The sequence below is a fragment of the Cinclus cinclus genome, chromosome 2, assembly GCF_963662255.1.
Source record: "Cinclus cinclus chromosome 2, bCinCin1.1, whole genome shotgun sequence".
NCBI classification, from domain to species: domain Eukaryota; kingdom Metazoa; phylum Chordata; class Aves; order Passeriformes; family Cinclidae; genus Cinclus; species Cinclus cinclus.
Genome location: NC_085047.1, coordinates 50,647,621 through 50,664,740, shown reverse-complemented (window position 1 = coordinate 50,664,740; position 17,120 = coordinate 50,647,621). Strand labels below are relative to the sequence as shown.

Here is a 17,120-nt window from a genome sequence, read left to right as displayed (position 1 = left end):
AGTACTTTGCATTGCAAGTTTAGCACATACAGGACTTGTTTCTGAAATTTCCTGTTAATGAGGGTCGAAAGTCAAAGTTGGCAGATGAGTAGTAAAGTTTAATAGTGGAAACAAAATACAATTCCAGACAAGCTGGGATCCTATGAAAAAAAAGGGAAAGTAATACTCCAACATTTTAATACTGAAAATAAGAACAAAGTTATTTTTATAAACTAAAAATACGACAGTGACTCCAGCTAAAATTGTGAGTTGTTGACATTATTAATGCCTTTTTCTTTCTCCTCCAGTATCAACTGAAGAAAATGAGTAGGGTATCTTCTGAATATAGGGCGTACACAACAGCAAATGAAGTGTGTGCATACTAGGATTTGGAGTTAAACAGGTACTTTACAAGTAATGTTTAGTTCTTTCATTGCACAGCATTATTTATTTAGTCTTCAGAAGTGTGACACCAATTCCTTTTCACCTCTTTAAAGAGGATAATCAATGACAAATAAGTCTCTAAACAGATAGGCCTATTAACCTCTAGGACTGAGATTAAGACAGAAAAGCTGACATAATGAATAAACACAGGATTAACACTCAAGTCAGCACTGCAGTTTTTTTCCCCGTTCCAAATTGTTATTTACCAGCATTTAAAAGAATGCCTATAACACCCATATTTACAGTGTCATAATGTTTAAAGGAGGACAGTGTGCAGGTAGATAAGACATACAACTCCAGTGGAGCACAGAGGAATCATGATGAAGAAGAGATTTTTACTATCGGATGCTTCTTTCATATCAGGTTAGTTTTAGATGTATGAAAAGATCCTGGAACTTGTATTTATTAACAGGGTACTCTTTGTTAATAAAACGTTGTGTACTCTGAGATCATAGGTACTTAAGTTACCTGGACACTGCTTTCACTGCTGGAGCATGCTAAACATCCTGCAGCTGCAGGAGAAACAATTAAAAGAGGCTTTAAACTAATTACAGGTAAAACCAGATAATAATTTCTTAGAACAACATGTACACAGGACTCTTTTCTTATCTTTTTGCAAGATTCTTATCTTTGCAAGCATACAGTTTTAGAAAAGAGAAATGTATTTCTAGTCTTCAGACTCAGTTTCTGGAATTTATGCTACATGGTGGCAGCTAGCTATTTCTATTCAGATGAGTAGATATAAACCATTTAATTATGCTGACATTTACATGGACATGCTCATATTTCAAGAGTCTGTGATAAAAGAACAGATTAACAATAGTTAAAGATTAAAAAGGTTATTTCCTTGTCTCTTGCAGTTACTGCTCCTGCAGTCTATTTGTAAAGCACTGAAGAAAACACTCTTTAAAGTGGATCTGTATTTAGCAACGTGACCTCCAAACCTGCAAGTATGAGATACATAGTATTTTCATGGCAAAACTGGTCACAGAAAAAAGTGCTGCATGAAAATGTAGTACAGCAATTCTGCAATATGCAAAATTATAAGGGTTATATATCTAGTAGTTCATTACTGGGGCTACTATCAAGAAATACTGATTGCCACACAAAAAAAATTATGACTTTGCATCTTAAACTTGTTTTCTCACCTTAAACAGGGAAGAGAACACATGAAATGTATAAACTGCACAGGAACCATCAGAGTCACACATGAGCTGGTTGATATGACTACGCCAGGCTTCCTCTGCATCATCACATGCTGCTGGCTGAAATGCAGCAAGGATGGCGGAAAAAAATGGTGAGGGAGGAGGGGAGGCATTTCGATCAACATCTCCAAAACTGAAGGAGAAAACAGAAAAAGGTGATGAAAGGAGAATTCCAAGAAGGTGGCAGATAAAATATGCTATAACAGAGAGATAAAATCAAAGGACCAATTACAAATCCTTCCTAAAAATATTAATGATTTTTCAAATTACTTTTGAAGGTTGACAAGATGTTGGCTGCAATGAGAAAAACCTCCAAATCAGATTCCCTATCTTCAGGCCATTATCATCTATCTTCCTCCATCCCAGAACACATGAATTGTTTTCTTGTACCATCAGTTCACTGAAGAAGGTTGAAACTTTACAAGAGAATGAAGCACTCTCTCTCTCTCCCCCTCCCCAGGCTAACTGCAGCCTAACTCAGCATCCAAAATCTGAAAGAACTCCAGATGGCATGCAAAAAAATCTTAAAGCCTTTTTATAACATACTGTGGTCCAGTCACACCCACAAGCAGCCTTAAGAGCACATAGCTGGAATTTTTAACAATACTGAGACTTTGTTTCATGAGAAATCAGATGGATGAATGCACACCTGATCTGTTGAACAGGTACCTAAGTAATAACTCCACTACTGCAAATCTTTAAAAGTCCTTCTTTTTATTTTAATTAAGTGTATTATATACATTATGCCTAGCTGCATAGATGAATGTAAATACTCTTATTTTTCCTAGAATGAAAGGTTTGGGTTTTTTTTCAGTTGTGTGGTAATTATGCAGGTAGTTAAGGGCACTGTCTTCTCATTGCTCTGAACTCACGAGAATTTTATAACTCCTGTGGCTAAAACATCCATTTCATTAACTACCACCTTGTTACCATTTTGTTGTACATTGTAAAAGAACTTGTGTGAATAATAGTGCATGAAAGTACCTAGCAAGAGCAAATTGTTCCAGCCTGTCAGCTTTCTCTTCAGTTTCTGTCATATCCAGACTAAGGCTATCACTGCATTCAAATGCTCCAGGGATTTCATTTGTAGACCCTGAAAGGTCATCCTCATGGACTGCTGTATCTTGCTCTTCAGGTACAGCTTCAGCCTAGGGGAGTGAATGATGATGTCTTAGAAAATAGCAAATTAGTAAGTTAATTCCTCTAATAAATAGAAAGCATTTAATGAAAAACCCCACCTGACAACATGTCAAACTGCACAGACATGAAGCCACAGGTTATAAATGACGTGAATCAACTTACACTTCTTCAAAAATACTGCATTTGCTCAACTTTCTGCCTTGGATTAATATTAAGGCATATTTTTCAACTTGTCTAGCAAAGAATTTCATATTCCAATGCATGTGGCAACATAGCAAGGAAGTAATTTTTCAGGAAAAACAATAGGGTTCTTGTTACTGTCAGTCTGTACTTGTCTCTTAACACTTTATAGTGTCCAAGACTATACTAAAGCCTCTCAGAATATATTGAAAACAATCACTGTCTGTAAGACTATATGCATATTTAGAATTGGGAATTAATTTTAACATGTAATTTACATTCAAGATAAACCCAAGCATTCCAACAGGCCATTAAAAGGATTATGCTTAATTTCCCTCCTTTTTCTCTATCAGCACTTAAAGCTCATGATTTCTTTTCTAAACATTCCATTTTCTCTCGCATTTTTAGTCTGAACAAGTTTTGTTTCAGCTTTAATCTTATGGCTTTTGTCTGTCTCATCCATGGCAGCCAAAGCAGCTCCTGTAGGGATGACTGCAGTGGGTTGCTCAAATCTTTGTGCACATATGTCCATGTGCATGTACAGACATATGTTGGGAATTAATAGGGAGGGAAATCTGTGGCAAGTGGAATTAAGAGAAAAGTGGCCCTCTGCAGTTCATCAAGTCTGCTTGGATCCTACAGATTAATTAAGAAAAATTGTATTTGTAAAAATTAAGACTTAAAATTAATTAAATAAATTAATAAATTAATAAATCAATACAATTAATTAAAAATTACATGACTTGTAACAGAGGGAACAGGATTAGAAATTAAGTAGAATAATCTTTTGGTTTGCTTTATTTTCTAAACAAAAGAGATAGGAATATTCCTGAGTTCAGGGTGAATGAAATGAATCAGAGCCCAAACCACCTTGAAAAGAGAGACGCAAGCTATATGGCTGAATTAACAAAATAGGAACTAAAGCACCTGCTAAAAAGTGCAAATGTTTAATGCTTATTCAAGAAGTACTTAGTAATAACCACTTTCAAATATTAAATATTAGCTTGAAAGAACCACTGCAGCTTCCTCACTGCAATGACTGAGGAAAACACATTTTCATGGGATACAGCAAGGGAGGAAGGAAGAGGAAGTAAACACCTCCCACCCACTGGAGTCTAACATGATGCCCCAAAAGTAAAATAGAAAAGTGAACTTTGAATATTCATGGAGGACTGTGGTACACTTCCAGAAATATATAAGTTTAGGTAACTTGAAAAATACATAGTATAGCATCATCTGAACTTTTGTAATCCTCATAGAATTATCCCACTATCTTTAATAGAAAGTAAGTTTAACTAATTTAGTGCTGTTAACAATGTCTGGACTTTGGCATTTAAACATCTAGGAAGAGGCTACATAATCAGTCTGTTTCTCTCAATTACTGTATCTATTTAAAGGTTTAGGTATTTTTTGGTTTTGCTTATAATGCAACAACTAAACATTTTTTAAATCACTAAAGAAGCAAAAGAAACTTTGCATTGATGACACCTCATCAGGTCTCTGAAAAGAAGAATTCAGAGGAAAAGAGAAACAGTAAAGAGCTCAGGTTTTCTGTTATGAAATTAAATAAAAATTATTTAGGTTAAAGTTTCAAGTTTTCTGACTAAAACCTGGGTAACTTCTTCTTTATTGAAGAAATTGACTCCAAATTATTTTGAGTAAAAAAAAAAAAAACAACCCCACCAATAAAGCATTCTTTGCTTACCAATTCAATAATCTTTGTAACATTTATAACATGGGCTATGTTTTACACCAGTATTAAACCTGTATCAGGACTAGCTGAATTTGCCTGTCAATTCCACAAGAAACTGCTGTGATTTTACATTCTTCACTTACTTACTTATTCCACAGCTTTTAATTTTTGATGAATATTGGCACGTGGGACATTAAAGAGATTTTGACAGTAAAGATGCCAAATCCCCAGACATACACTGAACTCCTAAACTGTGATTTTCGGTTCTTAATGTACACACCAACAGCTACTGCAGCTGGATGCATGAGATCAGCTGCAGTTACCACCTGCAAACGTGTCTGTTCTGACTGCTGCTTCCTGAACTGAAATTCTGCCAACTTCTGCTGTTTATCATTGTTATGTGGTTACTTGCCTACCAACAGTTGTTTTGACAAATGATAATGAGTTTACCTTCTCCACAGCCACTGTTTGGAGAGGCTCCCCTCTTTTCCTATCCTTACAAACACTTCCCTTCTCCTGTCCTTTCTTCCTACTGCAGCAGTTACTGACACAATTTGTTCAATATTCAGCACAATTCCAACCTCCTTTTCTGTGACCTCTTAAGTAGAAGCTTCCATTACTCCTGAAACACACAGTGCTAGCAGTATCATTTCTTTGCGTGGCTGCATTTGGAGGGGGCAAGGGCAAGAAGGAAAGCCAATGATTACAGAAGATATATTCTTCCTGTGCCCCAGTCTCTTACACTGCTGTTTCTGCAGAAGTCTCACAATTGAGGCATGATAGAGAAGCTTTACTGACAGAAGCCAACAGTATCATCAAGCCACTAATTCACACACACCCTGAAAACTAGATTATATTTCTGGAAAGACACTCAAAGGAGTAGGTTCACCTCATCTCTCAAGAGCAAGTACTGTGGAACAGAAAATTAAAGAAACTGTCCCCGTTATTGATAATGATTTACCAACCTTGCTCTGTCTTCATCTTCTGATACTGAAGTTCTCTGAAATGCACTGCGCTGAACATGGTTGTTGCATCCTTGCAAATCCTGCCTCCCCACCCCCAGGATGGTTTAATATTGTGGTCATGAATTTAAAATTTCTGCGTGTCTGCCAAAAGGCAAGTACTGAATCCAGGGCACACAACTGTACAATAGATCCCCACATAAAAAATATTTCAGAGAATACACGCATACACCCACCACATGAGCTGGCATATCATTCTTTAATTCAGCATGAAGAACAGAAGAATATTGCCTTGGAGCTGTAACTTACAGCCAGTTCATGAACTTGTCTTTTGACAAGCTTGTAGTATTTTGGTGCATATGTAGTGCAGCATATTTAAGAAACAATAAATAAAACCTCTAAATGAAGAATGTATAAGTAGAAAGGAAATGGTATGAAAGTGCAGTAGTGCATGAATGTATTGTACTATGCCATTAGACAGAGGAAGCCAGAATGTACTTGATTTCACAGATCAAACCCTTTATGAAAGTGCAAGCAAAAAAAATTACAACTGTGTTACATAAAATACAGTCCAGTTGGAAAAGAAGGAAAAAAATGTATTCACCTTGGGTCCTTCAGATACCTGGAGATTATTCATACCAGGCAAAGACACACCAAAGCTGGATGTTCCCATGTTAAAATGATGAGGGTCTGCTGAGGCTGTATCACATGACGTAGAAAGGGAGTCAATATGATTTGCATCCTCAGATGGGGAAAGATTTATAATCTGTTTAAAAGACAATAAAAGCACAAAAGAACTGAGTATATAGTTGTATATTTCAGTATTTCTGTCATAAAAATTTTGTTAAAAGCATCCCAGAAGTGAACAATGAAAATCTGACACTGCTTACCAACCTGGAGTCTTGTTCTATTTCTCTGAACATTAAATACATCAGGAAGATTTACCATTGGCCAATTGTCAAAAATTGTCCCATAGTAAAAAAGGTAAATAATAAGATCTAATGAATCCTGTGTTTCAAACTTTGCATTAAAGTTCCTTTTTACCTTTGCAAATAAGGGAAAATGCACCCACAAATTTCAGCTCATTAGATTGCACCTGGGCTGAGGAAACTAAAAGCCCAGCTTATTTAAACCCACCACCCTATCTTTTCCTAAATTTCAAGTTTGAAACTTACTAGATCTGAGTTCTCCAAGATTTGGCTGGTGGTCAGGTCCTCCTCCTCTGACGACTCATCCGAGTCCTCATGGTTTATCTTGTTCAGGCTGGGTGTGCTCCCTGAGAGCTGGTTCTCTTCCATCAGCTGCATGTCACACTTGTCCAGGCTGTCCAGGGACCGTCTGCGCACCCCCCAGTTGAAGTTGTCCATGCTCTCACCCTGAAATCAGACAGAGGGTCAGCTTGCTTGATATAAATCTAATCATATGCTAACACACGAGCAAAGTTAGCTCCAGAAATATTTTTATGTAAAAATATAGTAAAAACTTGAAATAAGCATTATCTCGCTTGTTCGCCTGGAGATAAGAGCAGAAGCATGGAAATGGCAGTTAAATGAACACTCAGTCTTTTCATTATTAGATATTTTTCATGCATTTACTAATTTAAGAATTTGTTTTCCTAAGTCCACATATACACACTCCTCTAGAGCAGTGACACGCAAAGGAAAGGTTTGAAAGCAATTTTAAAGGATTTTTTCACGAAGTTTAAAAGTATTAGAAGCACAGTTCATACCAGTGGTTCAATTGCAAAACTTATGTTAAAGATTTTAGATTCTTTGCTTTATATACATAATCATAATGGTGAGTAGATATGAACAAACCCTTGCTTTACACAAAAAATGTAACACCTTAAGCAGCACATCTTTTAGACTTTTATTCTAGGCCCATATTGCTTATTTTTTAATCTACTTAAATGATTTTAAACTGTATTTTGGGAATAGCCTGATAAGCATTGCCTGTGACCTCACATTATAAAAAGGACACAGTCAAATGGACCGAACATTTTACATTTATCAAAATTTCAGTTCCAATCCCACACACAATTACATAAAGCTGAGTGCATTAAGCAAATTCTGTAACTGTTTGTTAGGCTGGTGAACTGATACAAAGATCAGTTTATTTCTTTCATATATAAAAATGAAAATTAGCTTCCCACCCTTTTTCCATTTATTTACTTTATATATATTTCCAGGGGACTGTATGCCTTTTCCTTGATGGCATTAATGTCTCGCTTCCTTCCTAAGTCTATCCAAGTTCCTCTGTGGCAAATGCAGGCAGGATCACATTCACAACTGCTCCTGCCATGGACTTCCAGAGGCAAGAAAGCCCTTACATAGCAAGGAAGGTCCCCCCAGAAGTATTCAGATGCAGTTTTGGGTACTTTAGCTAGGTGAAAGCCCTCAATCCTGCATCAACATGGGAAGGAAATTCACAGAGAAAAATGTTTCCTTTTAAAGTTCAGGGCTTCCTGTTTTAAACAAGACTCTGTAAGTTGCAATGTGCTTAAAGAAACAAATCAATTGGTGAAAATTCAAGCTGACAGTGATACTTTAAATACTAATTTAAAAAAAATAGTTCTGTCTAAAAGATAATATTATTTTCAAATAACTGATTATTTTCTGGGTTTATGCAGATCAAAATTATGTGCAGTCATTGAGAAAAAGGTCTCAGTTCAGTAAGAACCCTTAAGCAGAGTTGTGATTTTAAACATTTGAGTGATGCCCTTTTGGGACTACTCAGACATTTACTGAGTGGGGACCAAACTGCATAAAGTGAAATTAACTAAAGTGCAATCTTACCTCCTTAACAATCAGCAACTTGCACAAATTGTTATAATTTTGCATCATTACCATTTCATGCAATGGACTGTGGAATTTGAATAGGAGGGATAGTTCAGTTTCATTAAGCTCACCGTTTCAAGAACAAATATGATGAAAATAGAAAAAAAAATATTTCTAAGGAAAAAGGCAGCCCTTGCAATTCACAAGAATATGTAAAACTAAGGAGTGCACTGAAATGCAGAGAAAATGAAGAAGAAATTTTTATGAAGCCTGGCACACCATTGGAAGAACCCTGTGTTTTCATCCTGGGACTGGTATCATATGATAGTTTTTGTGGAAACAGAACAGAACACAACTGATTTCAGAAGTCAGGCCTCTTTAAATCATAAAAATGACTGTTCAGTTCAAGCTATTTATTTTAACATATTCTTTGGTTGTCCATCCTCCCCCTCAAAGGCTGGAGAACACATGCAGCAATGAGACATCCTTCACAAACACATCAATTACTGAACTGACAAATGACAAAAGGACATAAATAAGCAAGCAAGCAAAGATGACTGTTATCACACCCTTATCCTCATGATACCACCAGTAAATTTAGCACCCCATGTCTAGGGGAGTATTTCCTGTTGTAGTTTTATTCTGCAAGCCTTAAAGAAGGAAGCAAGCAAAAAAAATAATAAAAAGGGAATAAAAAAAGGGAACACTTCCAGGGCATGCAGTTAGAAGGGGTAGTGAATTAAAAGTGAGGGAAAAGGGTAAAAGAGATGAAACACTGTAACTCAAATACCCATAGCATTTGGATTAGTGTAAGTTTGCTACAGGGGCACCCAGAGCCATATCGAGTTTAAACAAGAGGTCAGCACATGTCTAGGAAGATGGAGTTGTTGTTTTTGTAGCCTGTTTAGCAATCTTTTTTTAACAGCTAAGAAGAAAGAGCAAACATGTATTTGAGAGGCTGTTCATTTTTATCTACAGTAGAGCAAAGCCATCTCTCATCTGAAAAGTCACGAGTGATAAACATCAATTCAGAGGGAAACAGCCATGTTATAAGTGTGTCTGGTGAGCAGGTACCACACAGAACTTCCTACAGTCACCACCCTCTGGTAAAGGAGCAGATGTGCCCTTGCAGCTACTTCAAACTTTACAACAGCCCAGGGAAGAGGAGAGACAGAAGGGAAGGTAATCCTATGTGGGGGAGAGCAGTAAAGCTCCTCCACAGAGGCAGTAAGAATCATGCAAAACCTCTTTCACACAGGTTTTCATCCTTACTGTGTTGACAAAATATGCAAAGTTAATGGAAGAACTCAAATATTGTAAGGTATAGGCAGAAGTATCGTGGAACTACATAGTAAGGCACTATTGCCATATGGATGTATCTCTTACAGCGCAGGCATTTTGAGACAAAGATTTCTGGGGTTGTGTTTGCATAATAACTGATGTACAAACCATCAGAAACAGATATGCAAAATTATGTGGTTGCTGATTTCTGTGTTGTTTGTACAACTCGTTAAAATCTCTGTCATTTCAGTTTTCTCTATACATTGACAAACTTAAAATGTAGGTCCCAAACTGGCAATGACTGATGTGGATTTTCAGCTTTCCTCACAGGATAAATGAGTCCAGCAAAGTTGATAGGACCATACAGCTGTATTAAATGAGGTGGTAGAAATTAATTTATTTATTTAATTAAATTCAGTCTGATAGCAATAATGTAAACTGTCTTAAGGGGTCTCAGACATCAGCTTTAGCAAGATGCAAACAGGAATCAATATGACACAGCAGAAAACGTAGAAATTATATATTATTTTTCCCTACATATGGCCCAAATTCTATAAATAATGACGTTTCTATACATTAACCATGCACAAAGATACCACAAGGAGAAACTGCTCAGTCTGAAAAACACTGATACTAGAATTAAGATATTTTAAAATTTGTGAATATTGTTGAACATGTCAAAAACAAACATAAAATGAAGCAGAATTTTTAAAAAATACCTCAAAAATATTTCCAATACAAGACAAAAGATGAAGCACCTGTCAGAAATGCAAGCACGCACACACACACACTCACACACTCACCTACACACACACACTGAAGGGGGGAGGCAACAGCAAAACTATGGTGTTATTCTACAATATAAATTTGCAACAAGGCATAACATATGCTGGCACATCTGAGTTCAAGCAGCATTCTTACCTGAAGTTCCTGGGTAGCAGATATAACAGACAGAAAAACAAATAGAAAGAATCTATGTAAAATCACTGCATTAAAGACATCATAGACAAACATTTGCCTACAATTTTAACAAATACTATCACAGAAACTTCAACTCTACCTTTCAAATCTGAAAATAACTATTTCTTGCTTTCACATTACTAGGAAACTTCAAACAAGTATACCTTGTGTCTGGGGTTGATCCAAGCATCACTGGCTTGTTAAAGTCATATGCACTCTTTTGGACTGATGTTGCTCTTGCTAACTTAAGTTTTCTATCACTGTTTTTTCATTTTTATGAATACACCACACTTAGATATGATGTAAATGTCACAGTTTCAGCTCAGTCATTAGAGAAGGAGCCTTTCCCACCAGGTCTGAATTTATTTTTAAAACAGTAGTAAGTCAAGTCTGAACTAAAGTTTGGAATGCAATCCAGGGCAACTTAAAAGCCACTAAGAGAAACTCAACATTTTGGATATTACTTCACATAAAACTAGAGAAGCTTGGTATCTGTTTCAAGACCAACTTAAGACTAGTAGGATGCCAATTAATTTAGACCTCAGTCTTGAAGTTGGCCACATGTATAAAAAAGTCATTGCAAAGTCACAGTCCATGAAAGCGAATTTACTTTAAAAGGAATTGCTCTGCATGATTATATATACTCTTTATATGGTTTTAATTGGTGAAGAGAAAGAAATTCCTGAATTTCAGTGGACAAAAAATTATCAAGTGATCTTCAGTCAAAGTTGCAGTCCTACATCTTTGCAATATCTTGAAAGCATTTAAGACACAGAAACTACTGCAGCCAGTATATTTTTGCCAAACAACTTGGCATTATTGTTTTATCATTCATCCTTGTTTGGAACATTGAAGCTCCTTCAATATTTGTCTAATGTATTTTCAAGCATTGCTGCCAACGACCCTTTCGTTTTTTTTTTTGTTTTTTTTTTCCTTGTTGTTGTTGATGTTTTTTCCTTAGCAAAGTCATGGGCAGCTGTGAGCAAAGATTACTAATTTTGATACAGAAATTCCTGACTTGGAAAAATAAGGACTTTGGGACATTTCCCCCCCCCATTCCCTCATCCTTTCTCTTCGTTGGAAAAAAAATCAGACGTACATGAAGTCACATCTGAGTGTTCTGTGTACCTTAAACTTATTTTACTACTGTAACACAAATAGGTAGAAAAATGAATATTTCTTCCTGTACACATGTTCTTCTCAGGGCTAAGAGTGATGGCTGAGAGACTTTATGTTAAAAACAAGCCCAGATTATGACAAGTTATTAAACTCTAGATTTGCTGAACATCTGAGTCTTAAGTCCTTCAGAAGAACTAACAATTTCTGAACTTTTAAACAGCAACAAAATTGTTAGACTTGTTTGGCAACAGATATTCATTTTTTGGTCTTTCCTGATCATATAGAAAGAAATACCACAAGTTTGATATTAGCAAGGTTAAAGGGTGCAGCCCCCAAAAATTTATCAATTCTTCAATTTTTTCCCTTCAGCAGTTTCAGCTCAAGGTGAGCTGACAGGCTCCACCTGTCAAGACTTGATCTAGGTGCTCAGGATTTTGCATAGCTCCTGCATGAAATGATGATATCACAGACACCTCAGCAGAGAGGAAGGTACATCTCCAAGTGATTTCATTGGCAGCTGCAGGAATAACAGCAGCCTGAAGGCCTGAATTAATGTTTCAGAGGGTTCCTTAGGAACCAACAGATTTGGAACAACTTCATTTTATACATTTTTAATTAGCAAATATATATTTTTTTCTTAACAATTTAGATCTTTATAAACTGTATTTAAAGTAAGTTCACTTAAAAGTAAATTCACCAGAAAGGTACTAGAACAGAGGCTTTATTTTCCACTACCAGTTTTGCAGTGTTTCCTAAAGTAGATTCAGAAAGGAAGGGTGTGGTAGTCTTTTTACTGTTACGCTACCGAAATAAACACTAAGTGAAGATCGTAAATAATCTGAACTTAAAAATACATTTATAGTTACACAGTTAAAGTTTTAGGTTACAAGAAGAGAAGTGTTTAGCAGAAGGAGTATAAAAAGTGTTTTAATATAAAAAGCTGTTTCAGAGAAAATATACTGTACCTCCCCATCTTCCAGTTCAACATCTAGGAAATCAAAGTCCCTAAAGACTCTGAATTGTTGTTCACTGTTTGAATCATCCATGTTCTCCTGCTCCCTTGTTCCGTCTTCTGAAGAGACCAAGCTCGTCTGGTGCTCAATCAGATCCAAATCACCACAGGAAGAAAAAATCACCTACAGTTCAAAGGATTTCTTTTGTTACAAACTGTTCCCTCTGGTTGTTTCTTCCTAAAAGCTGTAATTGGTTATTCAGAAGACTGTATTTCCAGTACACACCTAATTCCTTCACTGGGTATTTTTAGAACACTCTTTATTATTTATGTTGGACAGGTGCCTTCAGATTAAACTTGTACAAAGAAACAACTTCATACTGTGGGAACACATCCAAGAATATTACAGCTACCTCCTAATGGCTGCAGATTGATGTTGCCTGGATGTTTGTATACATATATAGGAACAAAATTCAGAGAACGTAGCAGAGAAAATACTGTCAAAGGGGATGATATAGTAAGTTCATTTAAAAAAACCCAACAGTTAACAAGTTGCTAAAAAATATGTCAAGATTAGAAAATACAGTAAGCTGTATTTTTTTCTTTCCCTCTGAGTATACTTGTGTCTGCAATTTAGCTGCAAAAAGTAAACAGTTCCTGTCTTGCAGAAACAAAGGACCTGTTCTCCATAATGCAAGTGACATACACCACATTCAAAAACATTCAGAAATTTATCTTTTCGCTGTAGAAAATATTTAATAAATATTTTAAAAGCTTCCCACTCTGGGTGATCAATCACCCTTTTCCTGGCACCAGATAGCACTAATTTTTAAAGAGTAACATCAGAACTAGTGCCTAATGGAAACATCAAACCCACACACCCTCTCCCCTCCCATTGTATTTCTGTAATTTAATTTTTTACTTTATAAAGGTTCTGGATTGGTAACAGAGAGGTCATTACCCTCTACCCACTGAGATGGCATAAGTAAAAACTACAGCATCACAGATTCTCACAGGAAAACCACACACAGCTCTCAAAGTGAATCTTCTTTAAGTGAAAGGGCCATTCACTCCCTGGTCCATATGCTGAGAAACAGCCTGGGCCACTACAAAGGATAATGACAGCAGTGATTTTGAAACTGTGCAAATCTGGTCAGCAACTCTCGGAAACACAGTTCTTCGCTTTTTCAACGCTTAGGACATGATGAAACAAAAAACTGGTCCATACAAGGCTACTTACTGAAGGGTTTTTACTCAGCCCAACTTCCTGACCACACAGGGAAAGGACATGCACCAGCTTTTCTTTTGTCCTTTTCTAGAAAACAAGATGTTTCTCAAGTGAGCATGTTTTTAACCACCAATTCTCCCTGTGGCTAGAAACATACATTAGCAATTTTTAGTTAGGAGGAACCAGCCAAAGAATCGGTCATTAAATGCTCAATGGATTATTTTCAGAGCAACCATGCATCAAGGAAACATAAAAATGGCTGTTAATGATTTTGCTGTTTATTATATTTACATTAGTCTATAAATGCCATTGAGTATATTAAGGAAACATTGGATCATCTGCATCACTTCAAAAAGACAGTTCAGAAGCCTAAAATTAAGCACATGCTTTTTAATTTATTTTATTTTTTTTCAGAATTGGGCCTGAGTCACTGCTATATAACCTGCTGTATTAAATTTTAAAAAAGGCAAAAAAAACCCCAAAAAAGCAAAAAACCAAGTTTAGTCTTCATGGCTTTATTTTAACTGGCAGATAATCAAAATCATTAACCAAATATCACTTCTAGGAAAATTGTTCGTTTTATTGAATTTCCTAAGAAAACAACTCCAGAAGTTGCACAAGCTATCTACCTGCTCCTCTTGCTATCTGAACTCACCTGTTGCATTTACTTAAGTGACCTAGACTTAAGAGGTCTTAAAGAGATGCATTTCCTGCAAGTTGGAAGAAAAACAGCTTTGGGATAGAAGATGGACATAACTCAGTCCATTTTTGAGTTCAAGAAAGACACTCAGCACACAGGGTCAGATGTTGTGCTGCCATTGCTCCAGGCAGCCAGGAGCACTGCACAGGGCACAGAGGGCACAAGCATTTAAAGACCCAAGCATGTGTTAATTCTGCTGCTCTGACTGCAACTTGCTAATGAAAAGTGGGCTACCTACCTGAGAGTACTGGGGTCTCTTCCAGCTCACAGGAACAAGGACATTGGAGTTAGATCCTGATGAGGTTGAAGAAGTGCTTCTGGTGACAGCCATTGCCCTGGGTTTACCATCTCGCCCAGAAGAACTCTGCAGCTCATCATATCGTCTCCCAATAACTGGAGTCTTAAACAGAGAGTAATTATTCAGTAGCACCCTGCTTCAGGATGGACTTAGAAGAGCCATATTGCTTCAGTTGGAGGAAAAGATTATTCTGAAGATCATATACAGGGATAAAACAAGGAGTGCAGCAAATTTCACATCACTTGCTATTTTTCTTATTTTAAAAGGTGAATGTCTCAGTAGGAACTGCCATACTTAGTAGCCAGAAGTTATGTTCATGGATAGATAATACTCAAAGCAACTCCCACACAAGTTCCTGACATAAGAACCAGCAAAAACCCAAGAAATCTTACGAAGTTAATTCCAAATCTGCACTTCTTGCATATTTTTAGTTTTTTTACTAAGAGCGCTGAACATTTTGGCCCTTTTCCAACAGGTATTAAAATGCTTTCCTGGACTGACAATAGGATGCTCAGCATTTTCCAGAAATGTACTGACAGGAAAGGAAATAGTACCATATGACTTTTTATGCTTGTATTTCCTTTTAACCTCAATAGCTCACTATTATCTATATGAAATAATCTATAATGCTGCAAACAATTCTGCAGCCTCTTAACAATAAAGTGAGCTGCCCATTGAAGTCACTAGGACCATTCAGTTCTATAAAGTTACAAGGGTTTGCAGGATAAAGACTGCTGTAGGAGTCCAGTCAGAAGTCACAATTAAGGTGTTAAGTTGCAAAACTACAAAAAATACCTCTGAAATATCAAAATGAAACTCCAAAGTCTTCCCTGGTAGCTCCTTGGAGGCACTGTTCCACACTCGATGTATTTCCATTTTTGAGAGATCACTATGTTGATAGGAAGGTAGAACTAAACTGGCAGAACGAGAAACTACCAACTTCAGGATATTCAAGGCTTCTCTCCAGTGAATGCTCTAGAAATAATACATTCACTCAGCAAATAGAAAGCAAGATTCGCACACATTCAAGATTATTTACATTTTACAATTTTATTTTTTACAACAGAATTAAAATGTAGAATTGGAATATCCGTATTCTTTTGTCTCTCTTGGCCAGTGACAAGGTGTGTAATTGCAGAATCATTTCAACCAAGAAACCAGACTTGCCTAAGACCAGGACTTGCCTAAGGTATCACTGTTAGGGAACTGGGAGACCTGTGGACACAGCCGACTTGGCAGAGGATTTAAAATCTCCTACCTGAATGTCTTAATCAGTATGAATAAATATAAGGGCCATAGCAGAATCCCCATTTAATAAAAAAGGTGACTTGACACAGGTTTTTACCTCTGTGAATTGCTAGTACTCCTGTATTTTTCAACTTGCCAGGAATTAGGTACAGAGGTCTCTGAAGAAAACTGCATTTGCTACATCTCCCTTGTGCAAATAATTAAAGAATGGTCACTCAGGCTCTGAGTGGTATTAAGGTTGCCAAACTAGACACTCGCAGCCCTCCCTGCTAATGTAGTCTTAAATTCTTACATAGAAAATCAAGTTATGATAGTAAATGCTGCTAAGTTCCTATATTAATATAAAAACAATATAGTATTTACCTGTACATATTTTTCAATGGTTTTTAGCACTTCCATGTTAAACTGTTTCACAGGAATAGCTGACAGGTCCATATAACTAAGAAGACTGTAGATCATCTGTAAAAGGGACTGTTGCATACTAGGAAGACCCTTTTCTAGGAGCTGTTAGAAGAAAAGTGAATATAACAAAATTTTGAGACATTTCTTCTTAAGTAAAAAGCTACTAGCTTCACAAACAGCAGTTGTACTCCTCATCTCTCTTCACTCACTGATTTTGCAATGCCATTTTACAATTTCACAACTGATGATATAGGCATGAAGTAAAAAAGAGCTTAAGTTGGGAGCCAAATGTCAGCCTATTTTATTTTACATATGCCTGCCCTAACTTATCCAGAAAACACATTCAGCAGTTGAGTAAACTGGTAGGTAAAATTTACACTGTAATTGGGTAAGCACATCCAATAAAAACAGGGGCGGATCTTTTCATGTCTGCATTTGCTGGAAGTCAGTGAGAAAAAAAGAAAACTTGCTGAAGAAACAAAACTACTACTATTCAGACATCAAAAAATATTTATCAAATATATTTCACTGCCTGTGCTCACTGGCTGCAAG

General features: G+C 36.5%; 1 protein-coding gene across 1 annotated transcript in view; it reads right to left on the bottom strand.

Moving 5' to 3' along the window:
- Window positions 1-17,120, bottom strand: part of FRY (FRY microtubule binding protein) — a 154,659-nt gene that overhangs the window by 16,561 nt on the left and 120,978 nt on the right. The window contains 10 exon segments of the mRNA XM_062514919.1: window positions 1,572-1,761; window positions 2,613-2,776; window positions 6,208-6,369; window positions 6,779-6,979; window positions 10,583-10,591; window positions 12,706-12,876; window positions 13,933-14,007; window positions 14,859-15,020; window positions 15,714-15,893; window positions 16,530-16,670. Of these exon segments, the coding sequence (XP_062370903.1) occupies window positions 1,572-1,761; window positions 2,613-2,776; window positions 6,208-6,369; window positions 6,779-6,979; window positions 10,583-10,591; window positions 12,706-12,876; window positions 13,933-14,007; window positions 14,859-15,020; window positions 15,714-15,893; window positions 16,530-16,670 (1,455 nt within the window).